This window comes from Harpia harpyja, chromosome 8 (assembly GCF_026419915.1).
Source record: "Harpia harpyja isolate bHarHar1 chromosome 8, bHarHar1 primary haplotype, whole genome shotgun sequence".
Taxonomy (NCBI): Eukaryota; Metazoa; Chordata; class Aves; order Accipitriformes; family Accipitridae; genus Harpia; species Harpia harpyja.
Genome location: NC_068947.1, coordinates 45,865,861 through 45,888,886, shown reverse-complemented (window position 1 = coordinate 45,888,886; position 23,026 = coordinate 45,865,861). Strand labels below are relative to the sequence as shown.

Sequence of the window (23,026 nt, the reverse complement as noted above, 5' to 3'; positions counted from 1 at the left end):
ACTATTGAGAGGAGGCAGGAGTAGACCCTCCCACAAATGGGAGGTGATAATATTATGTGTATATGTTCCCTTTGCAAGGGGTTGAAATAAATACTCCAACTTGGTAACTTCGGAAAGAAACTAGACCTGTGTCTCTCACTAGCTTACATACCACAGAATGTACAGAGGTGAAAAAGTGAACTATTTACCTTCAGGGAACAGAGGATGGATATTTTACATGTTTTCCTTATGTAATCCAGAAACGCAAGTTTGTGCATGTTGCCTACTACTTATAGTTCATTTCGAGGTTAAATAGTAAGTTGCCTCCACTGTGGTGTTGCATAATGTGTTATTGAGAATTCCTAGCTTTACAACAATCCAAATTGCTAAATTGGCGTTGTTTGAGTCTCTTTGATTTCTGTTAACTAGCATATATAGCGATGCTATGGTGTTTGTACAGCTGCTGTTTTGCTTATCTTAATCTTGTTCTTAAATGTCTCTTCTTTAGAAGTGAGGGAGAAAGGAAGTAGTCAGTACTGTATGAAACAGGTGTGCTCATTTCCTTTTACACAGCACAGGTGATAGCATGCACCAGGGTGAAGCATCAAGAATAACAAATTTAAGTGGTGGCTGGTTTTCTTTAATGATTTAATAAGGTGAAGTTGTAGCCAAAAGTGAGGTATTTTTCAGTTGCTGCTTTTAGTCTTGATAGAAAAAAATCATGAGTTCCTCAGGGCAAGAAGTTATGCAGTAATTGATGATGCAAAAACTTGAAAAGTGAGCTATGCCATGGTTGAAATTGTATTCTTTTTCAAAAGCCATTCTTAGATAGCTCTATTGCTGGGGAACACTAGGTTTCCTTGGTGCTTGAGGCTTTTCTGAAGAAAAAAACAGAACAGAAACAAAAGTCTGAAACAAAATACACTTACGCTAGATTTGAATACGCTAAAAAATGTTGTATCCTTAAGCTTCATAAATGTCATCCTTAATGCAAGAGTACTTCATTTCTCCATGCAGAACTAAATCATGTTGCTGCTTGCCATCTATTCTTTCATCCATAAAGAAACATGACAATATGAGAAAATCAAAACTGTTTCCATGGGTTGCATAATGAAGGCACAGAAATGGGTATAAAAAAAAGTTAATAACTAAGTCTTTCTACATAACTTTTCCTACCACAGAGAAAAGTCAGTCTGGTCATTCATTTCATGACCTTTCTTAACTGCAAAGCCTCATATTGATGCATTGCAGTGCTGGTCAGTGCCTAGAACAGTCCCAAAGTCCTGACTGAGAATCACTGATTCCAACTGGTTTTCTGTCTCTTACTGGCAAATGTACTACTGAGTGCCGGGGATCTTTTCTTCGTTGTTGATATAATTGGCTGTAGCAAAAAAAATTATTTCAAATATGTGATCTTTTTTCATAATACCCCACATTCTGCAACAAGTAATTTTGTTGAGCCTTACATCGTAGGATATGGAAGTAAGCTGCCTATCAGCTCTGGCAGAGGTTGCCTCCAAGCTGATTCACAGATCTCTGTGGACAGAGCTAGTTCCAGGACAAATGTAGAGCAGATGATTTTCTTACCAGTAAGGTGGGGTACTTTGGTTTGTCACAAGTTCTCAAAATTTCTAAACTTTCTTTATTGCAGGAGTCCAAGTTTAAAGAAACAGGAGTAATTACACCTGAAGAAGTAAGTATTTAGAAACTTTGAAATACATTTTGAAAGTAATGATAAATTTTACTCAAAAATGACCATGTTTGTCTTGAACGGTTCATGTCTTTGCCAACTAATTATTACTTCTTGAAACAATTTCCACGAAGTGGAAGTTCTCAGTAGCCTTTTTACTCTACAGATGCAGTAGATCAACAGAATTCCTCTTGAGATGGCACTTGACATCTGAATGTGGGATGCTTTTTTCCTGTATTATGCCATGAAAAGCTCGTAAGGAAGCTCATGCTGGGCCAACAGCTCCGTTTGTCATGGGAGTTCAAGACAAAAACAGGAATATATTGATTTCAGAAGTCTTTCCCATAAGCAAGTCAAAAGGGAACTTGTATCTTGGGAACAGTCTTTGCTTACCTCAGTTTTGATTTCTTCCAAGGCTCTGGCTAAACCATTACATGTGTTTGTCCACACCAAGTATCTAATGATTATTATTTTTTCCTCCTCCTTCTCTATAGACCACTTCAGGCTGGTTGTATTTTGGAATGCCGCCAAGCAGTTGTAGTTTTTTAAGGAGTCTGCTGTGAAGAGAAACAAACAGGATTTTTTCTAGAATAGTAAAAACACTGATTGTGCAGTGCTATTTTGACTTCCCCATTCTGCTTTTTCTCATATTAAAGTGCTACTGTTCTGAAAATACATTGTCTTTACAGAGGTATGAGAAAACAATGTTAAGACTGTTAGGTAGAATGAAAGAAAAATGAGACAGAATGCACAAATGTGAAGATGGGGTGGAAAAAGGTGGAACAAATGATGACTGACGCAGGTAGATAATGTGGACGGAAGTATTTTTCCTAGCGTTGGTACCTGGCATTTTTCTGCTACGTTGCCTGGCAAGAAAGCACTTGTGCTTTCTATGATCCAGAGGAGTACCAGTCAGAAAAACAGGCTTAGCAACATGATGTTCTGCTGTTCTGATAACCATGCATACATGTGTGTGTATATAAATGTTTATATATTACATAGTGATATATTTATATTATATGTAAAACAAATAGAGAAAGTCTAGACATGTTCTACTAATGCTTAATCCCTTCTTGATCTATGGGAGAAAACTTTGCAGTAGTACTGAAAGAAAAGGTACCATCTATAGAATGTAGCAAGAGCCACACTATGTTGCATTAAACAGTTTGCAGCATTTAAACACCAGTAAGAATGTGAATAGTATGTATTGTCTGTTTAAAGTTAGATGCTGACAGGATGAATAAATTGGATCCTTCAAAGCACTAGTCAAGGGAAACAATTATACAGCAAGATTAATGTTTTGTTAAATTTAGATGAGACTGGAGCATGGATCTGCTGATTGTCCCTTTGACAGTCTTTCCTCTTCCCTGATGATTTTGGTCTTTATATAGTAATGATTACTCAAGAAGAATTGACACTCATGGATAATGATGCTAGCATGTTATCTTCGAATGAGTTTGGATTTCTTGGGTAATGAATCTCAATTCAACTGTGTTTTAGTCTGAGATGCTGACTGTTTTCTAGACTTTCTGGGGTTCCTGTGGCTTGCTTCTGAAGATGAATCAATTAGTGATAAGGCTAAAGATGACTTATTAATCAAACTCAACACCTACTCCCTCTTTTCATATATCTGTGTACTTGATTTAATTGCAACAAATTCTTGCCTGTTATGAGTTGTTACTAGTTAATACCTCAGAACGATAACACCTGTTTTCATTTGATATGTAAGTACAGGAAAATCTTAAAAATCATTCCTTCCAGGAGTAGAAATAAGATGTCCTAAAATTGATCTCTTGTCACTTTTGCAATATTGATTCAGGTCTGAGATAGCATTAGCGCTTCAGAAATAGAAAGTGAAAGCAGCTAGATAATTTTGCTGCCTAAGCTGAAGAGAATGCAAATGGAATTTCAAGTATTGTTTTAGTTTTTTGCATCTGCTAGACCCATAAAGAACACTTTAAATTTTTTTCATCTTTAATAATGTATTTTAACATTGGTGCCACAAACAGTGTTCCAGTTCCTTCAACAGAGAATTTTAAATAATTCTGGAGTTTCATGTGTTACTTATTATTATGTAAAGGGTAATGAGTTTTAAAATTTCCGTGTGTATTGGGAGGGATTGCTGTTTTCTTTAAAGTGAAGATTTCACTTTTGCTAGAGACTTTTGTTGAAAAATGGGTGAAAGAAAGCAGGTTTGCAGAGATTAAATCTGTTAATCCATATGCAGCACGTGTTGTGGTGTTTTCCACTACGCTGATATGCCTCGCTTTGGAGGACATGGTGAGAAAATGGCTGACACACTGCAAGCCTGTTGTGTCATTCTACTATAGCTTCTGTTCAAGTAGGAAGTACCTTTTTATAAACTGGCATTTTAAGGCAAGAAAACAGCTGTAGCAATAGGTGTGTACCTCATTTTCAAAAGTCACTGGTGCAAAGACCACACAAATCACTCTTCTAACGTGCAGTCTTGCCTTAATTTATGTGTACAAAAAATAAGTCCAGTGGGTTAGACTTTGCTGGGTGAATTTTGAGTTTGTACACAAGTCTAGCATGAGTTTTCCAATATTGCTTTGCAATAATGATGTAATTTTTTAAAATCCTTTATCTCTGATACTAAGAACAAGTAGAGTGAAGATTTTAAAAAGCTGTTTCTTCAGAAAAAAACTTTATTTATAAGTTTTTCAGTGTACTGATTGGTTATCCATATTTAGTTAACTTCAGTGGTAAACCATTATAGTGATGGTCATTACTTAAAATGCATACTGTTTATTCATTCCTCTGTTGCAGTTCTCTCACTGATTCAATGAATTTATGTCAGTCTCACTTTTCTTCTTGCTGCAAAATTGTTTTGAACACTGAAAGAGAATTAAGGTTTTTTTACATTAAGCTCTTCATTGTCTTTGTAAAACTTTGAAGAGTGGCAAATAAAAAGTTTCTTCATTACAGAGTAAACAATGTTACTGGATCTAGAAACTGTTTTGCTTGTTACAGGACTGGTAGGTAATATCACAGTTTTTTAAACTTTATCTGAATTTGCTGTTGTGCTTAGCATGCATTTCCTCCAGGTGAAGTCAATTTAGTCTTTGTGTTTTCATGGTTAGCTGAGATATGGAGTTAAAATAAAGCATCAAACTGATATAAACAGTTACTAGTTACATAGTTAATCTATCAAAGGAATGTGCAAATGAAATACTAATATTGAGAAAAATTGGAAATTGTTTCCTTATGCCATATTTAACAGTACTTTAATTTTTTTCCTGCCTTAACAGTTTGTTGCAGCTGGAGATCACTTAGTTCACCACTGTCCTACTTGGCAATGGTAAGTAAAATCAAAAGAATTATAGAAAACTAGCATCCCTACCCATGCTTTGATGTGTTTCCATTGGATGCAACTATATAGTTGTCTCATTTCACAACAGCAACTATACAGTTGTCTCATTTCAGAACAGTACATGGACTCTTCCAGTAGAACTTCTGCTGGTTTTGTGATGGTTTTATGATCTTTAAGTCAGGCAGGACTTATTGCTCTGTGTAGCAGTAGTTGAGATGAGGATTTGTTTGGGGATTTGTTTGTTTGTTTTCCTAAGGTTTTAGAGGAAATAAGCTAAGTACATAATGTGAATGCTTTCAGTGCTTAGCTGCAGTAGCAGCATGTCTCCCTGAGCTTGTCTTGGTGATTGGTGATTGAAAATGCAAAAGCCATGTGCAGCTGGAATTGCTAGGAAGTAGTTGTAATTGGTATATTTTAGACAAGCATTTGTTCATTAAATATGTTCAAGTTAGCCAACATCAGATCACTTTGTGCAGTGCTTGCCCTTGGAAATCCATTATCTTTCGTGTACAATAAGGGTGCAAATAGGGTGCTTCCTCATGTTTTACTGGTATCTTGCATTATAAAACTAATCAGTGCCTAGATGGGCATTGTCTGTGCAGTTGGTATCATCAAGGTTCTTGGCTCTATACTGGGCTGTGAATTACTGAAGGAGGAATTATTGTGCTTGAATCGTTGTTTCTTGCCCTTTTACTGTCTCCTTCAGAGAAAACATAATGTTGAGTCTGGCCTATGTGCCAGCAGTTTGGAACAGGCTATTTAGAATGTTACTCTTATTTCAAACCAAAAAGCACTGAAGGTGAAAGCAAATGCTTGAGTAATGTGAACTTGGCAAAGATTACTTGAGCTGTAGTGACTATGGGCAGGTTTTATATTTATAGAGGTCTATTTCTTGCTTTTTCTGAGGTTGCTTTCTTCAGACATTTGGGACTATGTTGTTGCTGATCCTAGAAAATTTCATATAGACTAGATTGTCCCGTCAACCTGTCTTTGGCCATCTCAAAGTGAAAGTAGTTTTTGAAGCAGAAAATAGTTTTGATCCAAACTCCATAGTTTAGGGGTGGCCAACCTTTTTGACCCCATACCTATATCAAAGTCTTTGTATAGGGAAGAGTAAAGGCATAGCAAACAGATTCTGAGAATAGGTCAAGAGAGGTATATAAAATGTTCCTGATAAACACTGAAAATAGAAGGGTTCTTTTGTTTGCAGATCATCAAATTCTCAACCTTTTATGGTGCACTTCATTTTACAGGGCTTCAGGAGAAGAACTAAAAGTCAAGGCTTATCTGCCAACAGACAAACAGTTTTTGGTAACTAAAAATGGTAAGGCTGAAGTTTAAATATAAGTATTCTTAGGATTGATAGCTTGGTTGACTGTGCTATCAACTCTACTGATTGTCTGTATTGACAGGGGAAGCAAATATCTTGCACTTTGGATGCTTTGGCTTTGCAATATTAAAAAAGTTTTTCCTGCACATCTAAAATCTTTTCCTTAGACCAGTTGTTAGCAGGGCTTTATACTAGTAATACAGCTTGCCTTGGTGAAGTAGAAATGAAGTTTAAACATTATAAACCTCCTTGTATGTCTTTCCTTTCTCCTGTCCTTCAACTCATATTCAGTGTCTAAAAGGAAAATGTTTATTTTCCTCTTTCTTTTGGAAAACTCAGGCTATTGAAGTGTTCACAAAATGTCTTTCACAATGACACTGATACTTCTACTTCAGATAGTAATTAATGTCACTATCCCTGTCAATAACAATAATATAAAATACAATTCTAAATAAAATTTTGATCAGCTTCATGGTTGTGTATATATAATACTTGCAGTGACTAGCTTTTTAATGGATAAGAAAGCTAATGTCTTGGCACAACCACGGGGAAATCATTTTCTCAGAAGATATTGTATGAAAATGTGTCAAAGATAATGCCATTAGATGAACCTTTAGTACTAAGAACAGCCTGAGCAGATTTTTACCTGCAATGGGTTGTATTTTATACTTGGATTTCGCTTGTTGGCTTTTGGAGTCTTGCAGTGCGCTATCATGTGAAAATGCTTACAGTAGTGTTGGATGGACTTTCCTAAGATGGTCCTGATGGCTGGATGGCCAGGTCATCTACTTTGTTTCTCTCCCCCCGCCCCCACTTCCAGGGTCCCTCATTGCTCTGATCCTTCTAGATCACATTTCAAAATAATGTGTTTCCTGCTGATGGTGACACATTGGCCTACCACCTGAGTAAAAGTTGTGGGCTATGGGTGGAGGCCAGGAGCCGTCTTACAGACCTCATTTTGGAAGTCTTTGGAGAACTTCTCTTCACTGTGACTTTCACACCCCTCTCCTCCCTTTCTGAAAGGTCTAAGGGCAATTTACAAATTCTGCATTTCATGCAGCAGGGTGGTTTTTTTCTCCATATTAGTAGAAAAGGAGCGTTTTTAACATAGTCCTTGTTTGTTATGTTGGATAATGCCTGTTTTGCCTTAATCAGATCTGCATTCTTTCTTTGACTATTTTCTGAACACTTTGTATGAATCTGTACTTGAATGGCTCTGTAACGCATATGACTGTAGTTACTGTAAATAACACATTAATACTAATCTCTTCCAAACTTCTAGATGTTAATTTATAATTAAGCATACCTAATATATCACATAAATAGCTAATGCAAACTTTTAGCAGAATTCTGAAGACAAATCAGTTCAGTAAATTGATGCTAATCCAGGCAAAGTTGTACTTAAACTAAAAGTTGTTTAGCAATGTGAAGAAAACAAATAGGTTGTCTCCAGTTGTTAGCAAATGAGAAGTTAATTCTTTTCTAATCCTTAAGAGTGTGGATGAAAGTGCTCTAATGGGTAACAGAAGAATGAACTTTTAAGGCCACTGCAAGAGTTGTACTGTACATGAAATAAAACATCTGGTACAGCACGTAAACATTTTTTTTTAAGTTCATGCTTTTGCAATTGAAATATACCTTTAGGATTCCTTAAATAAGGATGTATGAGAGACTACCACATTTCAGAAGGCGTTGTAGGATAATTTCTTGCTCCAGTCTGGTTTTGTATAGGAGTGACTGCATTCATTTTGTTCTGCGATTTTTTGCAGTGCCATGCTACAAAAGGTGTAAGCAGATGGAGTACTCGGATGAGCAGGAAGCGATTATAGAAGAAGATGATGGTGATGGGGGATGGGTAGACACTTTTCACAATGCAGGTATTCAAAGTCTTTTTTCAGACTTTGTGTTGGTAATCTGAAAGATTTTCAGTTTGCAGTCTTAGAAGGTAAAATCTTTCTTATATATAGATGACTGTGTACTAGTATCTAATCTGGAAGAAATAAGTTGCGTTGCCAGCTACCCACTTGATTGGTACAGGACTGCTCAGGTGTTTAACTGTATGGCTGTATGTGCCAGAAACAGGCTACTTTTCAGAGGTGTTGACAATAAATTATTTCAGTATTCTTTTATTAAAGTTCTAGGAAGTTATTTTAAAAAATGAGCTGTGTAGTGGCTCATTCCTTAGTAAGGCGATCCTATGAAGAGAATGCTGGTTTAAATTAGTTGTCTGAAGAATATGCAAATTTCTCTTTTTTCGTAAGATTGCATGTGAAGCACATTGAGATCTTTATCTTAAAGATGACCTCAACTGACTTAATTATTTCAGTGTTTCCCATTCTGTTGAACTGTTGAATTGAGCTAAAAGGGAGAATCATTAGAAAATGAATATTATTTTAGTATCTGAGGTCACTGGGTGAAGGAGGGCAGGGGGGGTGGTGGCACTAAAAAGAAAGCAAATACTGTTAAATACAGAGATGAGCGTGGGAGATGTTCCTTTTTTACACTAAGTCCTTAGATGAGCTTGTGTTTATAAAGAAGCCTAAAAATTACTGCTTACATGAATCTATCTTGTTAGCCTTTCTAGCACAGCCTCTTACAAATGCTTTTGTTCTTTTCTAAGAATTGGCAATTTTATTAGTTTTAGTCTGTTTCTAGATGTTCTATCGCGAGTTAATAAAATCTTTCAAAGATGGTTTCTCCACCATTTCCAAACCTAGAAGGTACTCCACTCAGTTTTTACTTTTTGGTGTAAATTTTTTGCTATAATGTGGAAGAAGTTCTCTGAACAGTTCAGCCAGGCTGGGGAGAAAAAGGGTGAGAGAAGATGCCTTTTATTTCTGTAGATGTACATTTTTCGTCACTGGTGATTCTTTAAATCTATCACAGTTCATAATTGAACACCCCACACCAAAGAAATCATTTGGCATAGCTTTGTCATATCCTTGAATTAAGGATGCATTCTCCATCCCTGCTGTGGATAGGCCCCTCTGCCAAGTTTTTCTTTTTAGGGTTGACTGGTTTGGGCACCATGCTGTGGTAGTACAACTGTAACACTGTGACTAGACCTGGCCAGGTCTCCAAACACTGTCAAAGGAGATAAAAAAATCTGTTTCCACCCATCTGTATAGATGTCCTTTATAACTCCACTTTTTCTGGTAGGAAAAAACATATGTAAATGACCACACAGCCACTAGAATTGCATTGTTTCCAAGCAGCATTCAACTGGCATTCCTTTTCTTTAAACAGTTATTTCTGATGAACAGTTACTTGATACCAGGTTCATTCCCCATAATGATGTAACTTATTTTCAGCTGAAGAGTTAATTAGATAAACGTACTGTGTCAAAGCAGAATCTTGTCATGTGTCCCAAAGAGTATGGAGTGAGAGCTGCAGTAAAACTAGAAAGCTAATGGGGAGGAACTCAAGAGCTGATACTACTGTGATTTGGCATGTTTTTTACTCTGACTTCCTCTCGGCTAAAAGCATTGAGTGTTCTGCTACATTATGCTTTGTCATGAACACCTTGCTTTCAAGATGCTTAGAAATATTCATAAATGCATGCCTTGCTCATGAAGTTGAGTTCCATTATTGTGACATGAATGCCTATCCTGACTCATGTTTATGCAAAAATTCCTTAAAATAAAAATCCAAATTACTTTGCAGTGTTCAATCAACAAAATTTGTATGATGTGCAAGAGCTGTGCTGTTGTGCTCCATGTTACTGGTATGGTTTGTTTATGGATGTCCAGCACCAAGCATGCTACCAGTACCAAATAAACAGCCCTTCAAATATCAAAATTGTTGTGAGATTTAGCTTTGAAAGGTCGTACGTTGCTTTCTGAAATCTTTTCAACCTCTTTCTATACTATTTAACAAAGAAACAAGCTTTTTTAATGCAAAATTCTTGTTCAATTAACAGGTATAGTGGGTGCAACAGAAGCAGTTAAGGAGATCACACTAGACAGTAAGGTACTTATTTCTAAATTTTCCTCTTGCTTTATTACAGGACCTAAAGGTAATAGAAGTCTTACCTGCAGCAATCTAGTACAGCCTGTGAAAGATTAAAATATACTTTGTCACTAGGTGTGTTGCAGATACACATTGAGCTTCAGAGAGCCCATGATATTATTCTAAGTATGTGCACCTCCTTATTACTATGTGTTTACTGAGGCAGTGTTCTTTTTTGGAATGTCTTGTGCCAGGCTTCTACAAACTGAAAATGAAATTCTGTTTACAGTAATAGTGCACCGTTGTGTCTCAAGAAATGTTTGGAGATCCAGCATAAAGAAATTTTTATATGGAAAAATTATGTAGGGATGTAAAGTATTTCTTTGTAATCTTTAATACTGCAAGCAGAGTTTTAATGCATTTGATCCTGTTCGACAGGCTTGTGCCCTCAAGTTTAGAAGTACTAAAACTGCTTAAAGATATATGTCTTACAAAGTCATCAGTTTCTGCACATGTTTCCAAAAAGTCACTCTGCAGCAGTAGCCAAATCTGAAACTTGAGTCCTCATGAAACTGAGAACAGGTGGAAGTACTTGAAATGGAAATGAGTTAGCTAACATGTTTAAGAAATGTGGAGAAAGTCACAGAGACACAAAATGCTTTTAAAGATGAGTTGGTTGTTAAAGTGGAGTTGTGTCTGTGTGCTATGAGAGTTTGTTAAACCATCCAAGCACAAAACTTTGGATTCTAAAAATTAGGAGGAAGGAGAACGGGCTGCCACATGCTACCGCACAACTGTAAACAGCTCAGAATGCTATTGATATGACAAACTGTAAAGTACATGTATTTCAAGTGAGACTGTGCTGAACATAGTAAAAATACTGCTTTTTCACAAGTCAGTAACATAAGGGTGGAAGCAGTGCTCTAAGGAATACCTAAAGGTGGTCACTATTTCTGTGAAACACAATACTTGCAGAATGTTATTGTGATTCGTAACTGCTGTTGCGTGTTATGAATTGGATTTCACTTATAATATATTATATGTAGAAAAACTTGCTTGTTGTACAGTACTTAATTTCGTGGACCACAGGTCCAATCCAGAAGGACAACTCTCTTTCTGCTAATGTTCTGTTTGCCAAAGCACTTCACAACTTAGTTTCTTACTGGTTTGGGGTTTTTTTCAATGAGGAAACCAGCCACCTGATGCTTACAATTAGAGCAGCCTCTAATTGTAATCATTATTTGGAGTACTCTCCTAAAGTCTTCATGAAACCTGTGTAAATCGAGACCTCCCATTTCTGAATTTCACTGGGGTTATCCTCTTGGGTTCAAATGCTATGTGTAGGCCCACAATGCCCAAAAGAAAAAGTTGGCTGAGGGCTTGTGCCGTATTCATTTCTGTTGGACTGTGCTTCCTCAGGCAATGATATCAAAATGTGATATCTTTTGGGACTCCTGTGTTTTAAAAAGTTATGGAACTGGATGACGGTCTTCGTCATATGATTTAATTTTAGGTAGTCCTGTGAGCAGCAGGGATTAGGACTCGATCATCGTTATGGGTCCCTTCCAAGTTGAGATATTCTGTGATTCTATGATAACTGCTGCGCAGTTGGCTGTGGGTTAGGACACACAAAATCTTAACCTGCACGTACTAAACATAGCTGTTTAGTCATTGCCTGTCATTTGAGATAGGTGGGTTTTTTGAAAAGAAATTATGGGCTGTTTAACACCATGTTTATTCTTCTTTGTTTAGGACTTAAATCATTCCAGATTACAAAGTTAAAGGAGAACTTTTTAAGCGGATTTTTAACATCATACTACGACTTTGAAATTAAGATTGGTTAATATGCAAATATTTGAGTTTAGTATAGTCTTCCTTAACATTGCAGAAATTATGTTTCTGGTTCACTGTATGTATTGACTGGACTTATACCTTGAATTTGCTGGGGCTGTTAGGCTGTGTAGATGCAGCAGTCTTTAAAGCAGTGTTTTCAATTTAACTTCTAAAGGATAATATAAAAATACCAGAACATTCAGCATCTTGTGAGGATGATGAGGAGGAAGATGAAGGAGAAGCTGCAGACATGGAAGGTATTTCCTTAAATTGGGTGGGACATGCTTTATTTCAGGCCTTTAACTAAAGCAGTACACTCTAAGAGAACACTACTCTTCATGGAATGCATGCTGAAAAATTCAGCAGGCATATGCTGTTTATCATCTTTTGTATGGTCTTATTGATGCACGTTTACTCTAACTTGTGTGCTGAAACCTGTGTGAATGTTAGTGACTGGGAGATTAATTTGAATAGCAGAACAGATCCAAGCAAGTATAAATTAGGGATTTAGCACAGCTTCCTTCCTGCTTCAAACCTACACTTAAACTCAATCTGCCTACTTAAAACCACTTAAGGGTTGCTCATCATGTACTTACTGTAGGCTTGGTCAAATTTGTATTAAAAAAGGTATAGTCTGGTTTGGGGATTGGGTAGTCCACCTGAATAAAACATCTTTAGATACAAGTAGATTGTTTTAAAGGAGTTGTTTATGAATGAGAAATATGATGACTAGCTACAAGCTGAACACAGAATTTTATGGGTCTTCTTTTCAGAGTATGAAGAAAGTGGGCTATTGGAGACAGATGATGTGAGTGAACAGTTCTCTATCTTGTCTGTTACAATGCTTATCACCAATATGAGCACAAGCAAAGTAAAAATAGTGATAACAAATGGATGACATAACAAGCTTGTTATGAGCAGTGGGATTAGTGAGCCTGGTTTCCTATGGATTTGTCTCCTGCCAACCTACTGCAGTAACCTTAACTCTTAGGTCCTCAAAGATTTTGATCACAGGAATTTTGCTTTTTTTTTGCTTATCCTTTTCGGTCTGCTTACACACAGTGCTGTATTCACAAGAGATAAAAAATGCAGTGGTTGTTCTTGAGGCTTATATGTGGAGGATGCGTGGCTTATAGGTTCAAAAGATTACATTGATGCACCAGACTGTCATGAGAGAAAACAGAGGGCATCGTTATTTGTGGTACTCTGCTAAGGTCTTAATGAACCTGCATAAACTGAGACCTCTGCCTTCTGAATTTCATTTGAATTGTCTGTTGGGTTCAAAAATTATTGGTGAAAGAAGGGAGGGGGATGTGACAATGTAGTTGCATGGTTCTTTAAGAAATCGGACCTTTTTAAAAAATAAAAAACCCCACCAAAAATAAAAAAACATTTGGTGGGAGAGAAGCCGATACTCCTAATTTAAAGGTAAAAACAAAACCCAAAAGCCTATGTTTTTTAATGCTCACTTAAGAACATCAATTTCAGTTTTACAGCTTTACATAACTACTTAGGATGGGAAAGGAGGGAACTGGAACAAGACCATACTAATGTTGTCATTTTTACCTTGAACCAGGCAACGCTTGACACAAGACAGATTGTAGAAGCTAACAAAGCTAAAGTTGATGTTGGAGGGGAAGATGCTATTCTACAGACTAGAACTTATGACCTCTACATCACTTACGACAAATATTACCAAACTCCAAGGCTCTGGTTATTTGGATATGATGAGGTATAGATATGTTAGGTTTTTTCCCACTTCTGTGAAATTAGATTCACTGTGTCAAATAGCAAGGCTATTTTGTTGCTTATTCATAGTTGAAATTTAAAGGGAAAAATGGTGAGAAAACCATTATACAGTCAGGGCTGCAGACAGTATTTATGGTACTTTCAGGAACTAGGAACAATTTCACTGAAAATTGTACTGTGTAACCGAACACATTTAGAAGGAAGGAAATCATGCTCTGTCATTTGAGTTTCTGTTAGCTCTGTAGACCTAGTAATAACCCCAGTGAATTTATTCAAGTAAATAGGCATGTGTTTTCATGATCTTCAAAGGGAGAGGATTAGATAAATCACTCTTCCCTTTAATGACTAAGTTTATTGAGTTAAAGTTGGCTAGGGCTTACAGCTGAAATACCTAGATGGGAACCTAGATAGTTTTCAAATATATTGACTTTACAATTCACCTGGTATAGTAAAAACAAAAAATTGTGCAGTACTGTTTTTATACCATATGGATTTAAACACACTCAGTTCTTTCAGTGTACCTTCAGAACTGTTGTATATTAGATAATTATAATTTATGGTGCTTCATCTGTTAATGATGTTGGAATCTTTTGCTCCTTCTCAGCAATTCTTTGTTAGTAATGCTTTTGTTCTCGTGCTCCTTTTTCCCATATAGCAACGGCAGCCTTTAACAGTAGAGCATATGTATGAAGATATCAGTCAAGATCATGTCAAGAAAACAGTGACCATTGAAAACCATCCTCATCTTCCTCCACCTCCCATGTGCTCGGTTCATCCATGCAGGTAAGATTTTCTTTCTGGTCTGATTCAGCATGCAGACACAAGGCACTTCACTGGTCTTGTTAAGGATTTGGTTCAGGTTTTCTGGATGCATTTACACAGTTGGCTGCCATAGTGGTCTGTTAGCTTCTGAGGGAGTATGAAAGGAAGATAGCGGCGATTCTCTGAAGTCATTCCCGTGCTCACTGCTGCAAGTGTATTCTGCAGTTAGAGCTGTCTTCTCTGCTCAACTTACTTTTCCTCCACTTCCCTACAGACTCCAGAAGATGGCAGACTACTAGAACTCTATAAAAGAAAGTTCTCCTATACTTTAATTTGCTGCTTTTTTGGGAGGGTAAAAGTATAATGTATATTTTGGGAGTTGAAAAAGCTATTTGAACATGAAATAACTCTTTCTTATTTTGTAATAACTACCTTCTGCTCCCCCAGAAGTCCTTGAAATTTTACGCTGATAAATAGAGGTCTTCTAATTGCCACACTGAAATATTTGTTGAACACAACTGCAGAACACACTTGTGTTTTCAGGGTCTTTTCTGTTGCATTTTCCACATTTCTCACCCAAGACATAGGGAGTCTGTAGTTTGACTAGCTGCACAGATATTTTTTTCTAGGTCTTTGAAAGGTGTCTTTCATCTTAGACGTAGACCCTAACATCCTTTTAGGTATCTTAGTGATACAGAGTCAGTATCTTAAACAGTGTAACTCCTCAGCTTCTTGACAGTATGAAGTTCTTAGAGATAGGAGTTTGGGGTTTTATCTCATTTTAAAAAAAAAGAGACACCCTTTGTAGTCTTGCATATGTTTAAAAAAAAAAAAAAAAAGTCCAGGTTGCCCCTTTAAGTCTTGTAATTTCTTTTGACTTAAGGAAGCACTTCATGTCACTAGCTGAGGTGTCAGATAATCAGCTTGTTGACAAGCTTGTAGTAGTTTTTGCACACTCAAAACATTCTAGTTTCTAGTTTAGGAATTATTTGATCATAAGATTAGTCTTGGGAAGGGTATACTATTCTTTAGAGAGAGAGCAAGGGAGCTTTGCACCAAATAGTTTACAGCTGCTTTTGGTCTTATTATGAGGATGTATATGGGCTTTGTAAATCTGTATCTCGTGTTTCTTCCAGTTCATAGTTCTTTAACTACTGCTTTACAACAGTCTTTGCTTTCACCAAGCAGTCAGGCTTTTCTCTGGACAGTGTTGAGCAGAGAAGCCATTGTACAACTGGAAAGTAGCTTTTTTCCCCAGTTTAGCTGTCTTGTAGAAAATTTTGAAGTGGTAAAGTTTATTGTAGGTCTTTAAATTCTAAGGTTTAAGTCTACACTAACACAATAGGCCTGTGAAAATGTCAGTCTCAGTGCTCAAGAGTACTATAGGAAGCAGAACTTGGAAGACTCTTAGGAAAAGAATAAAGAATAGAACAGAAAACAGCATAAGACCTCTCTTAATCTGTGGCACCACCCACATGTTGCATACTGCAGTACAGCTCTGGTCATCTGTTCTCTAGTCTGTGAGATGAAGGAAGATAAACTGGAAAAGATACAGAGGGGTTGTCCAGGATAACCGAGGTTATGAAGCTCTTTCCCATAAGAAATGACTGAATAACCTGGGACCCTTCAGCTTTGGAAGAGGCAGCTGAGAAGGGAGTTCAGTGACCTTCATCGTGAATGGTACAGAAGGTGAAATAATAGGTGTTCAGGTTTTTTCTAATAGTAAAACTGGTGGCTTTTGAATGCTACTTACTGCTGGTGTGTTCAAAGCCAGAAAAAGGATTAAACTCTGCACACAGTGCCTAATTAAACTAAATATTTATTTAAGCAGTATGATGCTAATGAAAGAAAAATTTGTCAAGAGTTGTTAAAAGTGAAGTTATCAGAATGCTCCAGAATTAGAAAGTCCCTGGGTTGCATACTGCTGGAAACTAGTAGTACTTTGGGGGAAGCATTACTAGGTGCTTGCTCTGGCCTCTTTCTTGAGCATGTACTGTAAGATAACAAACAGGATGCAGTAGACCTTTGGTTTGATCCAATAAGGTATTCTTGTACCTTATATGAACATACCAGTCTTAATATGTCAACCTGTTAGCGACTTTGTCTCGCTGTTTGATGTCTGCAGGGTTTTGGACAAAAAAATGGACGCAGCTTTTTGTGCAACTAGTGTTTTTGAAGGAGTGTCAGGTGGGATGAATGTGGGAAGGCTTAACAGGCCTGACTAGGAAGATGATTAATAGGAGAAAAGGAGGAAAAAAAGCCTGAAGCCAAGGCTTAATTTAGGGATTGCTGGAAGCCCTGCTAATAAATTGGTTGGGAAGAAGCTCCTGTTGATGGTTGCAGGCTGGGAGGGCACTCTCAGAAGAAACAAAGACGACCCAATATTTGGGCATGACCGCCCTCACTGAATAGGTAGACCTGTGGGTTTTATACTGGGCTGTGGCTGCAATGCAATCCGCTTAATTTTACGAACACCTTTGCAGAGTAAGAACCAATTTAATGCTGGTCTGTGAATTTGGATTGAGAGTCTTCGTGGATGAGAGCTCTGTGTGCATGTTTTCCCTTCTTCCTCTGAAGCCAGTGAAGTGCCAGTGCCTTTGTTATGTAATCCACATCTACACTTGAAGAAATGGCTTGCATCATGGCACTTGTTCCAATTAGTCTTTTAAGCATGAAAGAGATGATTGATATCACAACGAAACAGATTTGTTGGTGGCCTTAATTGTGGAGGAAACTGTCTAGTCCTTCTCAGAAAGCAATCTAATTGACCAGCAACTGCTTAACATTGGAAATGTTTGAAAAGGTCATCTTGAGACTGAAGAAAGAGGCTAACAGTGCATCTAAGATGGAGATTTTAAGTTATGTTCTCTTACTCTCTGAGGTGAGCTATTCTATTTTCTTAAATTGGTATGGCTAACAGCTAATAAGGTCTGGGCTTCTGAGGTGAAAAATAATAGCTGAAAATGTTGTTTTGTTCTTAATTTAGCTAGGAAGTACCAGTGTTTAGCTAACTCTGCTACTGTTGCTTCCGTGCACGTTACAAGAATTGTGTAATGGAGGGTATTTGGATGGTCCTAAACTTATTTGACTATTTCTTGTGACGTGTCTATCTGTCATGCGTCAGAGAAAGGAAAGAAACAGCAGTCTGGTGCCGCTGTCAGCTGCTTGAGATTGCTTCTATTTTGAGCAGTTAGTTGAAACTGTTCATCTTGCAGCTCTGCTCTAAGTTATATTTCTTGTCAGCATTTTTATGGTACTAGGAGGAACATAGTCAACTTCCTCATTAATTGCTGTAAACTGGTTTAATCACAATCCTCAACTTTATGTGGGTGTCATGAAGGGACTATCAAACTAGTTAACTACTAAACACATTTACAATTATATCTGAATTACTTGCACTAATTCCAAGGGCTTATTTTTCTCTGTTTTAGAATAAATGGTGATAGGCTTCTGAACTCTTTTTCCTTCTTATGTACTCTATGAATATCTGCAGGGAAGTGACTAGAGGCAACTGCAAGGATCAGTGAATTGTGTATTTTAAGGTTAACTGACTATTGCAGATTCTGAATATTTCTCCTAATGATGACATTTGTGGTTTTTTTTCCACACCTGTCTCATTGTGTGTGAGCGGTTACAGACACCAAATCAAATTCATAGGTAATTTTTTTTCTTGAAAGTACACTGTCCTAAAAAGTCTTGCATTTTACGCTTTGTTATGGAATCTTATGGTTGTTACCCACTACACTGAAAGCCCTGTGGAAGGCCTTTTATCTCTAGGAACTGTGAGGGAGAGGGAATGAATAATTTCTGTAGGGCTTTTTTCCCCATATGTCAGGAAGGCTTTTATTTTTTACTTTTACATTCTGATGGTACATATTTCCCTTTCAGCGGATACTCAGATAATGTCAGTATGTCAGCTGTGCTGAATTCCAGTGTGAAGTTGATAAATATTTTGACTGACAGCTTTGGTCAATTGCAAAACAGGAGAGGCATTCTTCAGCTGGAAAGCAAACATTCCTGATGAGAGCGTAATGGGTCATCTAATCAATCTAAGAAATAAGCTTCTTTCAACTTATTTTTAACCCTTTAATGTATAGTCTTAACTCTGTATATCTTAATTTGTTTTCAGTAGGAACAGCAGTATTTCTGACTTGGAATATGAATAGTAACTCATTTATATTACTTGAACCACCTCAAGATTTGGCTGACATACCTGAAAGTAAATTAGGTGATTTTTAGTAGATGTTTTAAATGTCTGATCTATTTGATAGCTCAAGTGATCTACAAACAAGTCCTGGAACAAGCACTGGGGAGCATGTAGTGTATTTAGTCATCTTAAGAGTTACTTCTGGGGGACTTTTTATTCAGAAGTAAAAAAAAAAAATAAAATTGAGATTTCTAGATAGCAGGATATTTTAGATGACATTTCTCCCAAAGTTATCTTATTTCTTTCCATTGGGGGGTATACATACTTCATATTAATTCCTCAAAATTTTCTTATAGAAGGAAACTGAAAACAGGAAACAAACTTTTCAAAGTTTATAAAGCACCTGGAAAGCTTTTCAGAGTAACTGTATGACAGTAAGAATGACCATTACTGTGGCTATTATGGAATTGCAGATATGTAACTAGTCCTTAGAAAACAGAAAAGAACAAATGTCATTAAGATGCATGAAGTTGAGCCCGTATCCTGTTAAAGGCTTCTAATAGCTGTAGGGAGACCTGTATTCTGTGCCAGTACAAAAAATAGTCCACCGTTACGGACGAGGTCAAAGCTTAAGTTTTGAAGGTGGCCAGATTCCTATAGGGAAGCAACTGGCCTTGGCATCTGATAGGGCATGTGTTCTTCAGGGGCATCATGAGGATCCAGAATTGGAATCAACTGTGAGGGTTAGCTGATCTGCAAAGACCAACAGCACAGTGAATGACAAATGCTGACCTTTAGTATCTCCCCAGACTTGCATGTTCCTGTTTACAATGTGTCTTGGTAACTTTGCAACAGCTTCCTTCCTTGTATTTGCAGTCGCTGGCAGCATGATTAACTTTGGAGGTAACTACTAAATGCCAGTTACTGATCAGCTATTTAGATTTGCATGGTCAGAAAGTTACGCAAACTCTGCTTACCACTATTCCTTGTTCTCAGTAGGCACATAGGTTGTTTCAGGATGGGTATTTTAAACTACTACTGATAACTAGCTTGCAGTGTTGTGTAGGTGGATGTCTATAGCCCTGTGTGACCTCACAGATAAAGGTTGCCTACAGAATCATGAATTTAAAACAGAGTTGAAGTACAGATAAAAGTAAGATGAGTTATACAACCTGGGAGTTTGTGTTAAAAAATATATAAATAAAACATCAACTAACTATCTGATAGTTCTCCCCTCTGATTTTGTATGTTCTTCATCCCCTGGTTTATGGGGTATAAGAACTATCCTGAACACAAGACCATTACTTCTGAACTGTAACTGATTGTGAAAAGATTTGAAATCTTCATCATTGGAGATATTCAAAACCAGACCAGACAAGGTCCTGAGCAATCTGTTCTGGCTTACTGCTCATTGAGCAAGGTGGTTTGGACTAGATGATGACCAGTCTCTTCCAATCATAGCTATTCTGTGATTCCATGTTATATTCCCAGGATCAGCTTTGTACACAAATGTTTGTGTGGTTCATAGTGGTCTGGTATGTCACTGATGACTTAATGTCAAAACACAGTGACCTGAGGAGATGTTTGTCCTCCCCTGAAGTGCTTTTACAATAACAGTCACGTGAGAGAAGCAGCTAGCTTAGAAACACAGAACCCAAGTTACTGCTGTAGCCAGAGAAAGTTTCCGTACCCTGTCAGTCTGAGAGCAACAGTTCTGAATTTCTGCAGGGTTGGTTTAGCCTGCCTTTCTTAGGAAACTATGAATTTATAAGTGTTTGATACCTTGTAAGCTCTACAAATATAAGAGTGCAGCAGAGGCAGCTAAAAAAACTTGCAACAATTTCTAGGCATCTTTTTCAGGGGTCATCTGGGAACTTCTGGTGGCTTGCTGCTGGTGAGAATTACCTTCTGGGGACTTACCTGGTGGCTTCTGTGGCATTTAGCAATTAAAAGTTACACTAGTGACAAGCAATATGTATTGATTCATTATAGCACTCAGTCTACGCTGTAGCATAGAACATCTTTCTCTTTCCTTGTGAATGTAAGGAGTTGGCAAATAATGTTACATTCATCATTTAATATTAACTTCCTGTTATTGTTGAGATTTTTTTTCCTTAGTAAACTGAAAGCTTCCTCTTGCTGCTTCTGAAGCTAACAGTCCAAAACTATTTAATTTGCCCAAAACCTAATGTTATTGAGATGAAGAGGGAGCTACATTTTCCTTAAAGTATTTTCACTGTTTCTGATCTGTTTCTCAGGCATGCAGAAGTGATGAAGAAGATCATCGAGACTGTTGCAGAAGGTGGGGGAGAACTTGGAGTTCACATGTATCCTTTTTTGTTACTACACAGTATTCTTGGAGATTTCTTGCAGTGTAAGGAGCTGTTACCTCAAGGTTCCTAAGCTGGAATGCAATTGTGTGCGAAAGCAGTAAACAGCTGTTTGTGGTAGCGCTTACTAGAGTTCTGGGATGAGCTCCTTTGTGCAAACAAACTCTGTTAATCAGTTGTTGGGGGGGAGGAGGAGGGTGGCAGGAGCAATGGGGAAAGTAGGTAGGAGTGAAGGGACAGGATTGAGCCCTTATTTGTAGGGGTGTGAGGGAGGTAGCTATCAGTATGAAACGGATCCCAGTGTAGGAGGATGAGGCTGGAGGTTCATAGGCTCTGGCTAGAGTGTAATCACTCTTCTTGGTACAGCAGCTTCTGTATTAGATTTGAATCTGAGATTCATTTCTGAAAGGTGTAGAGGTCCCATTATTCTCTACTCTGCATGTGAGCAATATCTTGGTAAAACATTCAGCTGACAAAAAAGCAATGAAAATTACTGAAACAGTTCTGAACATCAGTATCAAATGCCTCACAATTAGAATTTTCCTAGTGAGGTGACTGTTCTTAGTTATGCTTTGTAGTAATTCAAACTGCTTTCTGACTGAAGTAAACTCTGTGTTAGAAGCAAGTGTGTCCTTTCAAAATAGTGTTCTAACTGCTTTTGCTGCTATAAGGCAAGCAAAGGGGGATTACTGAGCAGCTATAGGCCCTGAATCAGTAAACTTCTCGTTCACTGTACAAGTTGAGACTTGCTCAATTTGTGCAAGCAAGCAACTGAAACTGAACTGCAGAATAACTTTTTCTGGCAAGGTAGTTCAAGGCTTTTACTCCTCAATAGTTAGAAATAGCTTGTTTTCAAGATTTTAATTACTTTTTTTTGCTATTGCTAAACAAATTGAGGGGGTTTTAACAGGCAATTTCTTCCCGCGTTATTATATAGTTTGTCCTTGCCAAGAAATGGTCCATGAGGCTGACATGCCAAAACAGTAGGTTTTACTTATATCCAGTACCAATGTAACTTAATTATCAGTTGAAAGTAGTGATTTGTTTTAATTTTTTTGTTCGCTGTCTGCCTCAGTCCCAGGTGGACAGACACTTCAGTTTTATAGTTATCCAATATACTCCAGACTGCAGATTCAGGACCAACATGCATTTGGAGGTGATATACACAAGGGAGATGAGGAGGGTCTCCTCTGCAAAGGCAGACTTCTCAGCTTAGCAAAGCTAATCTCTCTACTTTCCCTCATCAAAAGGAAGGAGCTCTTTTAAAGGATAGTTCAGAACAGGAACCTATTTCTTTTTCTGAGTGACTGAAACACTGAAGGAGGAGCCTGCTTTCCCTGCAACTACAGGCAGGTAGCTAGGGATTAGCCTTGCTAGGTGCAATTCACTTTGTCATTTGTTAATAACAAATATTAAGTATGTAAATGGGATCGTAAATGTTTGCGTGGTGTTTGTAAGATTTATTGCAAATAACTCCTGGTTCCCTGCTTTAACTTAAAACAGGAAGGTCTGTATGTTTGGGCAAGCATCAGATGTCATTACTAGAGTTCTGCTGTATTAATTTCCCAGTTTCTAACTGTATAATTGCTAGGTGTTATTTTCCTATTAGCAAGAAATACTGTTGAGCAGACCACTGAATGTGACTTCTGCTTTGTCTTACAGGATTTCTAGCTATTGCAGATTTTCCTTAACAAGAAACTCAGGTACCTTCTTATTTTCTTGAAATTTGTACAGGCAGTCATTCCAACGATAGAATATGACTACACGAGGCACTTTACGATGTAACTAAAATAAGACATGTCCTCCTCTAATTATCAAATCTTTTTTTAAATAATCCATCCATGTGACTTATACAACATTATACATAATTTCTGTAACTAACCTTTTATCAAGTTGATGCATTAAAATAAAATGTTCCATTACCAGC

At 37.4% G+C, this 23,026-nt stretch overlaps 1 protein-coding gene across 2 annotated transcripts in view; it reads left to right on the top strand.

The window, feature by feature from the left end:
- The window catches only part of ATG3 (autophagy related 3), a 24,693-nt gene extending 1,667 nt beyond the window's left edge, over window positions 1-23,026 (top strand). The window contains exons 2-12 of one of the 2 annotated variants that reach the window (XM_052794296.1): window positions 1,631-1,672; window positions 4,939-4,988; window positions 6,254-6,324; window positions 8,100-8,207; window positions 10,250-10,299; window positions 12,287-12,368; window positions 12,885-12,919; window positions 13,688-13,843; window positions 14,516-14,643; window positions 21,028-21,096; window positions 22,803-23,026. In XM_052794296.1, the coding sequence (XP_052650256.1) occupies window positions 1,631-1,672; window positions 4,939-4,988; window positions 6,254-6,324; window positions 8,100-8,207; window positions 10,250-10,299; window positions 12,287-12,368; window positions 12,885-12,919; window positions 13,688-13,843; window positions 14,516-14,643; window positions 21,028-21,096; window positions 22,803-22,884 (873 nt within the window). In that variant the 3' untranslated portion in view covers window positions 22,885-23,026. Of the gene's footprint in view, window positions 1-1,630; window positions 1,673-4,938; window positions 4,989-6,253; window positions 6,325-8,099; window positions 8,208-10,249; window positions 10,300-12,286; window positions 12,369-12,884; window positions 12,920-13,687; window positions 13,844-14,515; window positions 14,644-21,027; window positions 21,144-22,761; window positions 22,779-22,802 lie in introns of those variants that run through there. The other variant, XM_052794297.1, reaches the window with a different exon arrangement.